Source organism: Mixophyes fleayi, chromosome 4 (assembly GCF_038048845.1).
Source record: "Mixophyes fleayi isolate aMixFle1 chromosome 4, aMixFle1.hap1, whole genome shotgun sequence".
In the NCBI taxonomy this organism is placed as follows: Eukaryota; Metazoa; Chordata; class Amphibia; order Anura; family Limnodynastidae; genus Mixophyes; species Mixophyes fleayi.
The window spans coordinates 20,776,036-20,788,328 of NC_134405.1; the positions used below are offsets into that span (position 1 = coordinate 20,776,036).

Below are 12,293 nucleotides of genomic sequence, written 5' to 3' on the forward strand. Positions count from 1 at the left end.
ACCACAATTAATTCAGCCAGTTTAAGACAGTTAATTGAGGTCCTGTGTCCACAAGTTACATCTTTATACCTATTTACTAGACAAGCAGTTCCTTACCTGTACCAGGGGGTTAGAAAAAAAATAATTATTGGACTGAAACATGACATTCTCTCCACTGTACACTTAACCAAAGATATGTGGACAAGTGGAAGTGGGAAAACTAATGATTATGTGACTGTGACAGCTCACTGGGTTGGTGAATTGCCTTCAGCAGCAGGAACAGCAGCAGCATCTAACAAACAACGCCAGATCTTTCAGAGGCAGGCTACTCTGTGTATCACAGGCTTCACTAAGATTCATACCACTGGCAACCTGTTCGAAAAACTAAGGAATGTCATTGCAACATGGCTTTTGAAATTTGAAATTTCAGAATTTGAAGTGGCAAAGGCAGGACCCGGCACTTAACTCTAACGCCAACCCCATTAAATTCCGACATTTCAATGTCGCTTTCTTTAGTGACGTCATAGTTAAGTGCCAGCTTTCAGTCTCTTTACATTTGATAGAAGTCTGCATTACTGTATCGTTGAAAAAGTCCTCTGTGTCCTCTGTGTATGTTACTGTAAGTCTACTTTTAAATCATGTCTATATTATTGTAATTGCAATTCTTTTGCCTATTTCCTCCTTGTCTGGCTTCTCATAGTTGGAATAGTGAGCACCACCCTTCAAGAGAGGCTATAAGCTTCTGGTGAGCAAGATGGCAGCTCAAGTGGTGTATGACACGACAACGTCTCCTCCTTCAGAAAGCCAGGGATGATATAGATGAGTCAGTACCACATTTTGACATCTGGTCTAAAAGATTTGCCCAAAAATCGTGGCACTTCACCTGATCCTACTATCAACATCCAAAGAATGGTGGAGGATTATTTTAATGACAGTGTACAAATAGACACATCAGACAGTCTCTTTACAAAGTGGGAGGAAAAAAAAGCAATTTTTTTAGACCCATGTTCAGTCTCGCTTTGTAATAACTAAGCTGCCCACCCTCCAGTGTGTACTCAGAAAGAGTACACACTGGGCCCCATCCCTGTACCTAGACCTGTCCCTACCTCTATCCTCAGACAGGTCTAAGGCTAGAGATAGGGACAGGTCTAGGTACAGGGATTGGGCCAGAGATAGTGACAGGGTTATGGACAGAGATAGGGATAGGGACAGGGAGAGGGTTAGGAACAGGTTTTGAGATAGGGACTGAGTTAGAATTAGGGAAAATACTGTCTACAATTGAATTGTCAACCTAATAAATACTGTCTACATTTCAATTGTTGTCCTAATAATACTGTTGATGTCATTATTTTGTCGACTTTATAACCTTGTCTAGTTTACTGCCCATCAATCATATTATGGCAATCCAACATACGGGTGAGTGGGAGGGCTAAAAGACAGTACCATCATGCACTACTCTTCTTTTCTGCCACTGCAGTGTGGCAATGTTTCCTAGATGTGCTATAAACTGTCATGTATTTGTGTTGTTGCACTGTCGATTAGTAACCAGCCAGTTCGCTGCTGTCTTAGAGTTCATTGACAGCACTGTTAGCTTAGCTGCCTTAAGCCCATTGGTAGCTTGTTTTGTGTGGGCCCAGACAAACAAAGCACTTCAGTCACAAAAGGGCATTCCTTTCCTTTGCAGTGCTTGATTTGTTAAACTGTGCATGTCCTTTTTAATATCCTACATAACGGTGGGTGGGTTTTGAAACCTGTTTGTTACAGCAAGACATGACATTTACAGCAATTTTATTTATTTTTATTATTTTTACTGTATTGGGCAGGTAACATGTAAAACATTGCTACTATTATGCCTGTTAGGAAGCAAGAATTTTAAATGCAAATAAATCATAGTCTAGTAGAGAGGAATGAAATATTTGAAACAATTCTCCTTGTTTGGTAGCAAAAGTTTTGCACTTTTCTGCACTTTTTGGGGTGTTCCCAGTATGATCCCGACCAAACCACACGTCGGAATATGTGAATGGTTTTTTCCCCAGCTCTGTCTATAGACTATAAATACTGAGTAATGCAAATTCATAGTCACAGTAATGATTGACATGTTGCTGAATGGCCAATTAAGGGTGGAACTCAAAGATTTTATCAACAAAACAGCCTTTTCCATTGTGAAACTTGTAGGTATACATTTGCATATTTATTAATAATGAAGCTGTCTAACAAACTGTGGTACTTGCAACATGTGCATTGGTAAATTTAATAAAATATTAAGCATTTTGAACTTCTTTTTATTATTATTATTATTATTATTATTATTATTAGTTTTATTTGTATTTGTATTTTTTACCTCTGCCCATCAGGTTGTCTTTTGTGTTCATTTCTGGCCTGAAGAGGATAATAAAGCACTTGGGCATAAATATAGATATGAGCAGAGCCCAACTTGAAGATAGGATGGCAAAGATCTCCATGGCCGAGGTGTACTTGCCACGGGCACTAAGGTAGGCTGGGATGAAGGACACCCAGACACTGAGAAAGGCCAGCATGCTGAAGGTGATGAATTTGGCCTCATTGAAGCTGTCTGGAAGTCTTCGAGCTAGGAAAGCAAGTACAAAGCTGATGGTGGCCAGAAGACCGAGGTATCCAAGCATGCACCAGAAGGCGGTGGAGGATCCTTCATTACAGTGAGCAATGATTACTCCAGGTTGGTTCAGGATGTCATGTTCTGGGAATGGAGGGGAGAGGGACAACCATGTCATGCATACACATAGCTGTATAAAAATACATATCCCTATTACAAAGTAGGACATCTTTGGTCCACTCCATTTTTTCAAGTAGCTATCTGGCTTTGTGGCTTTAAAGGCTATTACAACAGTGATTGTTTTGGCCAGGACGCAGGAGACACATAGGGAAAAAACCATGCCAAATGCTACCTGGCGTAGAAGACATTTTTGTGGCTGTGGATAGCCTATAAGAGTTAAAGAACAGAGGAAGCAGAGAGACAGTGACAGGAGAAGAAGACAACTTAGTGAGTAGTTATTGGCTCTGACAATGGGAGTGGTCTTGTAGAGGATAAAAAGTCCCAACAGGGCAACTGGGATTGTGCAAGAGATGATACTGGTGGCTACCAAGGTGGCTCCTAATGGCTCTTCATAGGAAAGAAACTCGATCATCTTTAGGAGGCATTGATTCTGCTCGACACTTGGCCACTGGTCCCATGGACATCGGAAACAGTCGACTGAGTCTATAAGAGTAGAAACCGTATATCAGCATGGGGAAAAATGTACTTATTTTTAAACAATGCAATTTTTTTCTTGGTGGATAAATAAATAGGTCCAATTGAAAAGTCTTGTTAACAACAAGAATAAATTCATCATCATGCATCTGTTTTAATGCTAATACATCTGTGCGTCAAGATGGATGTCTGTGAGGGGTGCCAAAACTGCATCTTCTGATAGGAGGCGCAGGGTATTTTGGGGTGTTTCTTGATGAATGAGGGCTAGGTGCACTTGTCCCTTGTTGTAGCGCCCACAAAAATGATAATTTGATTTTCTGAAAAAGATAGCTAAATGACACCTAAAAGATAACTAAATTCTGCTCTTAAGGGGGTAATGTAATTATGCGGCCATGTACAATGTTTGTAAAGTACCTGCTACATGGCCGCATAGTTACATTACCCCCTTAAGAGCAGCGTTAACAGCGTCGCCTATATAAGTGACGTCATTCAGTCCCGCCGGTGCCTACTTTCTTCGAGATTGCTTCAAGTCGCTTCACAGAAGAGTCGTGAAGAATCCTCGTCGGGAAATGACCGTCTGGACTCAAGATGTCATGGTAAGTCTTGTCGGTGTAGTCAGCATGGATATGTTGACTACCACCGCATTAAATACACACCCAGGGATTAATTTGAAGTTTAGTCATTTAATGTTTAAAAATAATTCTTAATGTCTTCCTAGCATATATCATACTTTTGAGTTCCACTTCTTATTTAACCAAGTTCTACTTTGATTTTTTAAGCACTGGGCATATTTTTTTAGCACTTTATTAGACAAGATCCACATATGTACAAGATGAATTAAGAATTGCCATTACTAGTCCCTTCTCTATGTACCATGCGCAGGACGTGTGTGTGTGTGTGTGTGGGGGGGGTGTGCTACAACTTAAACCTCAAGTAAAACCAACATGTCACAATAATATGTATCAAAGGTTGTATATGATTGCACTTAATAATATATATGATATAGCTGGTGTATTTATTTTTAGATATATATAAGTCCTTCAAGCTCTCTTTCTGTTGGACTAAGGTAGTTCTGAGCAGAGAAAAAGTGACTGAGAGCATGACTAGCTTACTCTGAAATGCACTGTATAGATTGGTGGATTCAGACACATGGACAAGGCTAGTGATATCACAGCAGCTCAAATGACTGCAACCTCAGAGTTACTAAATGCATCATATCCCATCAGGACATGCAGGGGAGATTTCTGTAATGGGGTGGGGAGATTATATTTCACAATGTAGTTTACCTTCATAGTCCATAAGTGAATTCTAAAAATATTTTAGGGCTTAGTGGTCCCTGACAGTACCTGTCTGGTTGGAGATATCGCCTGGAGGACATGCCACACACTGGAAGCAGCACACCGGCTTCCCTGGTATAGAGACTTTTCTGAAGCCTGGAAGGCAACTGTGACTGCAGATAGAGACCGGGACCTGGGCCAAGTCGGAGGGTAAATATATGTAAAATTACACTTATACATATTTATAAAATACAGAGTGAAAGCATTGTAATCATACATTCAGTCATGTATGTCTAAGTTACATAAGGATTTGTACTCAGATTCTGAGAAAAAAGGTTAGTGAATATAAACACTTCTCTTGCTATATCTGACTATTTTATGAATGGAACCAACATTATATAATGCAGCCTATATAATCAATAGAAGCCTATATGATAAATAGAAAACAGTGACATCTCAGGGCTTACAGAAAAATCTGATATAGAAACATATAATATGAAACATAGAATTTTACGGGTGGGGGTAAGTTATTCCGACGAGTCTGTTACCAACACAGAGTACACAGACAAAAAAAAATCTGATGACTATAACAGCAACACAAATTAAAAGCATTAAAACATTAAATAAACATTAAATACATTGAAACAGACAGAGGACATTTCTGACGACACTGGCATCCAGACTGCTAGAAATGGCTAACAGAGTGAATGCCGACACTTCACTTTCTCGAAACATAATAGAGCGACATTGGGATTTCTGTATTTTAAGCAGCAATGACAGGAGCCAGAGCCTAACCCTAATCGTAATACTAACCCCAACCCCAACCCTAACCCTAATCGTAACCGTAACCCTAACATTAACCCTAACCATAACCCTAACCCTAACCGTAATACTAATCCTAACCCTAATCGTAACCGTAACCCTAACCCTAACCCTAACGCTAACCCTAACCCTAACCCTAACGCTAACGCTAACCCTAACCCTAACGCTAACCCTAACCCTAACCCTAACCCTAACCCTAACGCTAACCCTACCCTAACATATCCGAGCCAGAACCTAACCCTAACCGTAATACTAACCCCAACCCTAACCGTAATCGTAACCCTAACCCTAATCCTAACCCCATTTCTAACCATAATTGTAACCCTAACCTTAATCGTAACGCTAACCATAATCCTAACCCTAACCCTAATCCAAACCCTAACCCTAATCCTAACCCTAACCCTAATCCTAACCCTAACCCTAATCCTAACCCTAACCATAATTGTAACCCTAAACCTACCACTAATCCAAACCATAACCCTACTACTAATCCTAACCCTAACCCTTAGATTAAATTGTCCAGTTGCCGGGTCTTGCCATTGCTGCTTTAAATTCATAAATCTCAATGTCTCTCTGTTTCGAGACGTAAAAGTTAAGTGCCAGCATGCACTATGTTCACAATTTCTAGCAGTCTGGATGATCCTTAGTTCTTTGTAAGGGTATCTTTATGTCTATCCCAAGCATGTAGAAATTGCTGTAGTGTATTAGCCTCTACCACCTCTGATCGGAGGCTATTCCACTTATCCACTACCCTTTCTGTGAAATAGTTTTTCCTCACATTTCCTCTGGACCTACTTCCCCCCAGTGTCAGTGCATGTCCTCGTGGTCCAATACTTCTCTTCCTTTGAAGAATGTTTCCCTTATGTACCTTGTTAAAAACCTTGATATATTTGGAAATGTTAATGATGTCCCCCCTTTCCCTTCTCTGCTTCAAACTATACATATTACATATATACTGTATAAATGCCACAATGTTCACATGGAAATCTACATTATTTATTATATTGCATAATGTACTTCCTATGATACACTATAAGGATATTAGACGTTACAGAGGAGTTCCACAACCATATAAAGTCACGAGGCCACGAGATATTTTAAGGTGACTTATAATATTTATTATTATTGAGAATAGAGGCACAGTAGGGGCACATTATTGCTTATAATACACAATGTTTCTTAATGAGCACTGAAGTCATGACGTCTGAATCTAATAATTATACAAAATGACATCAGATATCACTGTCAATGCAAATATTATTTACATAAATTTGTACATATATAATCATTACTTTATAAAACACTAGTAGTTGTTTTTACACTAGTTACACTTTATTGGTGTTATTAACACAGTTTTCAACACAAAAAGTGGGGCAACCAGATAGATTTGTTGTTTTCACCTAAAAGCCCAGTGTTGACCCAAAACTGAATTTTCTATTTTGTTTAAGTTACAGATGGAGTAGACTGCAGGTTAGGGTTAATTTTTGGGGGTCAGGTTATGGATATTTTATAGTCGAATTCTTAAGTCTACTATTAGTGTGAGGGTTTGGATTTTTTTTGCGATTGAGCATTTGCCCATTTTCCACAAAATACAGATCGTTTTGGAGTGGCCTTAAGATAGCAGTGTAAATAAAATTAATTGGCCATATTTTCTTGAGTTTAATGGGGCTGACTGATGCATGGGGTCCAATGGTAGATTAACTATGTACCTGCTTTTCCCCTCTGATCCACTGGATGGCGCTGGTATTCACCTTGAACATGTCCCCTTGCTTGGCACTGCCATCGTAGTGGCCCACCGTTACCTGCTTCACACTGCCCTGGGGGCCAATCTGCCAGTTCACAATGTCGTATACAGGTGGAAGGTTCCCGCTGGAGTCAAAATAAATATCTCTTTCATCTTTTGTCTTGAAACTAACTGACCTCATAGAGTGTAGAATCTGCAAAAAAAAGTACAGTCAGTAGAGCTATTATAGACATATATTGGATGGCTGGTAGAAAACCTAAAATTGATACCAGCCACTGTTAATAACTGTACTGAAGCTTCCAAGCCAGACAAGAACTTGGTTATAGGTGGTTTTGAGATGTTTAGTAAATCATGATGTCAAATAGGAAAATCAGGTGGGCTGAACTGGGGCAATTAAAAGTGATTTGATTGAGAATTTATAAAGTTTGGAAGGAGATTTTGACAGGGTGTAGAAATACAGGCGACAACAATCCACCCAAGTTAAAAAAATATTTTTCAAAGATACTATAGATGAAAAAACACTGCAGTACTATTTTACACCACCGGGTGGCAGAGCCTTTTCATGCAAACTTTATATTTATAGTACAATGTAGTTTGTAGACTGTACTAAATCAGGACTGATATACTCAACTACGATAGGTGATGGGATAGGTGATGGGAGACATGGATTAGAGGCACAAATGAGCTGCATTAATAATACATTTGAGAGTAGGGTCAGTCTACATAGGGCTAGGCCATCAGAAGATTACTGTATTATAATTGGCAAAGATTATCTATCAGCCAGCAATCTTAAATGTGATCTAGGTACACCGGTGCCTCCCCCTAAAACCACAATAATAGATCTCACCTATTGGAATTTATTTTTGTTCATTGTGTTCTGTGGCCCTTCTTGCATGAAATTAAGTGTTAATATTATTAAATAGTCATATTTTCCAATGCATAGTGTCTGAATGTGCTGTTCTATGCCTCAAATACATTTAAAATGAAATAGAGCAAACTAACTTCTTTGTAACAAAAAACATCTTAATGATCTGACGCAAACACTTACTAAGCTCCTCCTCCTCCCATGACCTGTTGCTCAAACCCTCTTTAATTACCTCTACACGTCTACAAGACTTTGCTCCTCTGATATGATCTGTTCCTTACTACCTTAAATTGTACTCCAGCTTCCTGACCATTAAAGGTTGCTGAGGGCCAAGGGAGGGCTGGCAAGTTTTACTAGACTCAGCAGCATATTTTAAGCGAACAAAATTCAGGCGGGCCAGTGACCCAGCCCAAAGTAGCCCACTATGGGACCATCCCAGGGGACAGATGCCCCCCTGACCCCCAGGCCAGCCTGCCCCTGCAGGGGACTCATTTTTTCATAGAAAGACACCTTGACTCTTCTTAATCCACTATCCTCCTGTTCCTCTTATTACAGTTTCAACCTGCTCGCCCCATCTTGTGTCTCCCTTATAACTCTTCCCCTTTAAATAGTATGCTATTGGCAGCTTGGGCTGTTCCACCCTTTGTATCGGCTGGTTTTTAGTATACAATTCTTGTTGTATCTACATAAATTGTTGTTTGTTTATAAATTCTGGATGATGTCAATGGTAAAAATAATAAACATAACAACATAGAAACTGTTCAACAAAGTTAGTAGTAGAAGAATTAAAGAAAACATGTTGGCACCTCCCACGGATGAAACATCAAGGGCTCCTTGCATTTTTCAGACAATGCAGAACACGTTTTAAGTCTATGAGTTATGATGCCTTGCAGAGCCCAGGCCAGAGCATACACTGCAATGTAGACACTGTAAGTGACCCTGAGGACACTGATACTACTGTTTCCAGGAGATTCCTGACCTGTGCAAAATCTGGTGCTGTTGGAAAAAATTGTTCCTGGTGTTTCCCACTTACAGCCAAAGTTCTGCTCCCAAAATTCCTTCAGGAAAATGTCATCCGGGGTCTTCTTGGGGTTAGCGGCATTGAGAACATTTTCAAATCCAGGAATCTGACCACTATGTAAAGCAAACCCGATAGTCCCCTGCAGGATGCCCCAATACTTTTCTTTAGCGACTAAAGTTGATGTTGACCATGACTCACTAGCTATCCAAATCTTCCCGGTAATGTTACGCCTCAAAAGTTCCTCCACTACTGGTAGAAGGTTGGACCCACTGGAGAAGACAACAATAGCAGTAGCGTTTGATTCTGCAATGACTTTTGAAAGGTGTGGAGCATTTCGGTCAGGCCTACTTGTGAGGATGTACTCTGTGAAGGCAACACAAGCCCCGGATTTAACGATCACTGTCTTGGTGGCTCGAATACCTTCTTGTCCATAGTCACTGTCCTCAGCCACCAGCCCTACCCATGTCCAGCCAAAGAAGGACACAAGCTGAGCCAGTCCATGGGACTGATAGGTATCACTGGGGACAGTCCTGAAGAATGAAGGGAACTGTCTTCTGTCACTCAAGAGGGAACTTGTGGAAAAATAACTTATCTGCAAAGAAAAAAAGAGAGATTGATATTAAGGGGTGTTTTTGATGAAAGGAGATATAGCAAGTTGGATATATGAATTTAATTCCAGTAATAAATGTATAGGGTTGCTATTGCAGTTGGATTTGTTCCTTATAAATGTTGTAACCATTTTGCTGCTTTGATTGACTGCATACTGGTCTAGCGCTTTGAAAGTTCTAATGCTCTGACTACAGACTGGACAAGCTCTATGAACATTGTAACCCACTGATTGGCTGCAGACTAGCTCAATGATTGGCTGTGAGCATTCTTAAAAAAAATTAGATTACTAAAAAGTGTCACCTATTTTAGAATGTGCAACAAATCTCATATTACTATGCCACATTAATTCTCACATGCAGCTTTCATTTTTTTATGACTTGTTTAGTCCTTTTTTGGGCACTGACAATCATTCTATTCTACTTTTGGTCATATGAGAGGTTCAGTATTTACAGACATAATAAAATATTCTTTGCTACTTTCTGCTAGAATACAAGCTCATCATTTAGTGACATTTTCTTTCATATTCCTGCAAATCACCCTTTTAATCATTAAGAAAGCTGTGATACTTGATTAACTATTAATCTATTGATTTCTGTTTCCTACATTTAGGGTGTCACTATAAGATATTCAGAGTATTGCTAGGATTATCCTATCGACTTATGTTAATTTCTATCTCCTTCAGTTATGGTTGATTATTCTTCTGGAATGTCCGGGAGACTCTGGAATTTCTGTGAGTCCTCCCGGACTCCGGGGAGAGCAAGACAACCTTCCTGATCCCAGCCAGTACGCTAAGTTAAATTGAGAGGACGGGGCTTAGTGACGAGGACTGTTATAGGTCAAAAATGGGTATGACAGTTTAGGGGGCGGGGCCAATGATGTGATTCTCCACCAAGACTAATATCCCACATTTGTCCTTGGAAACTATTTTCAAATATTGCAGCTGCGACACCATTGTTGAGAAAAATAAGCTATAAAACTGCTCCCTTCCTCCCCCTGTCTTAAATGCCTGAGTCCTCATTTAAATGAGCTGTTGGTGTGAAGAGGCTCCCTGTGATACTGGTCACATGTGATCATTCAGAGCCAATGTATTGACAGCTGGCAGCTTGATGATGTCACAGGATGTTTCTCAAGAGCACAGTGAGCATGCTCCCGCTGCCAGTACATGGGCTTTTCACACACTCAGGTATATGGTAGCTGCGTGCAACCATGTAGAAAGGTGAATATAGAAGAAACTATACCGATACAGCACATAGTACATATAATATATGTTTAGTTATGTATTGTCTTTTCAGATATCAATATTTAGGTTTTAAAGCTTTACCTGCAGCACGTACCTGTGGATAGTTGTACAGTCCTAGAAGCCTGGCCAGGGCCAGTGAACTGGCAGAGCTGGAGTCCCCTATGACTCCCCCTAGTGGTGTAAGTTTGGTTTGACACCGGTAGTTGGGTATAGAACTGTTGCCTCCCCCGGTAAGGAGCCAGGTAGTAGCTTCCAGAGCTCGTCCAGGCGATGCACAGGAGTCAGACAGGTGGACTCCCAGGGTAAGGTTGGGGAGAAGGGAGGCAGAGGCACTGATCTCCTCCACCGCTAAGAGGAAGAACTGAAGCCACTGGAATGTGAGTGGTACAAACCTGTGAAAGACATGCAGAGTATAGATTATAAGTTCTCTGGGCCAGAGACCTCAATCCTCATTGCTCCTAATATGCTTTTTTTATATCATAAGGCACTGCATATACCATGTGATTCCCTAGAAATAAACATACACCTAGTATTAGTCAGCAAACTCTGGTACCATCTAAAAGCCATAGACCCATCTCACTTCCTACTTAGGGAGAATGTATAAAATGTTTTTGGTAGAAAAGCTCATTTATTTTGGATGATCCAACAACTACTATGATGCCTTATGTCTGTATTTGATGTTGTTCCATGGTCCCGTCATTTATGAGCTTCCCGGTACTCAGCTAGATGAATAGAATCTTCAACATTGTGATAGCACAATATCCTATAAATTCCTGTCGGGTGATGCCGCCTTCCACTAATTTCGTCTGCCCCATCCATCCACATGTTTAACACGTGGCTCACCACTGACTCTGCTCCCGGCCGCCTCCGCCACGTCCACCTACTACAGGCCGCGTCTTGGGCCTACCTCCAGTCCAGCCGTCGACCTCTGACCTCCGACCACCCGTCCTGCTGGCTTCTCACCTCCAGTCTGCTGCCTTCTGCCATCCCTGGCTCCAGATGTCTCGGCGCCGCCGGCTGTGTCCCGCTTGGAGGCTCCCCTGCTCGGATCCCCGGCTCCATTAACGGCTACTTGTTCTCTGGCATTTCTCATTTCCTCACACATCCTTCTGCTGCCTGCCACATCCTCGTTTCTTCCACCGCCTGGTCTGCCGGCCATTTCCTCTGGACTCCAGCTGCCTAGTCTGCCGCCATCTCATCTTCCTGCTGCCTGGTCTTCTTCCTGTCCCCCGCTACTGGCCTACCTGCCTGCCACGTCTCCCGCTGCCTGTTCCTGTTCTCCGGTCCCTCTGGATGGCTACAGCGACCTATCTCTGGACTCTCCTCTTCCCTGGTCTCTGGACGCTCCTACCTGGACTCTCCTACCTGGACTCTCCTGTTTCCCACAACTGGTATTGCATTGTATTGTATTCTATTTTATCCTATTGTTCTGTATTTCATTTTAATGTTATTTGCACTGTAATTTTATTTTATCCTATTTATTACTATTTAGTATTATTTTAATTTATTA

General features: G+C 41.0%; 1 protein-coding gene across 1 annotated transcript; it reads right to left on the reverse strand.

Moving 5' to 3' along the window:
* Window positions 1-2,297: 2,297 nt before the first annotated feature.
* LOC142150525 (extracellular calcium-sensing receptor-like) lies at window positions 2,298-11,942 on the reverse strand. Its single transcript, XM_075205721.1, has 6 exons — window positions 11,691-11,942; window positions 10,878-11,153; window positions 8,720-9,526; window positions 7,014-7,241; window positions 4,552-4,675; window positions 2,298-3,214 (listed from the first exon to the last, which is right to left on the reverse strand). Exons 1-6 carry the CDS (start codon window positions 11,940-11,942, stop codon window positions 2,298-2,300), a joined length of 2,604 nt encoding a protein of 867 aa, XP_075061822.1.
* Between the last annotated feature and the right edge of the window lie 351 nt (window positions 11,943-12,293).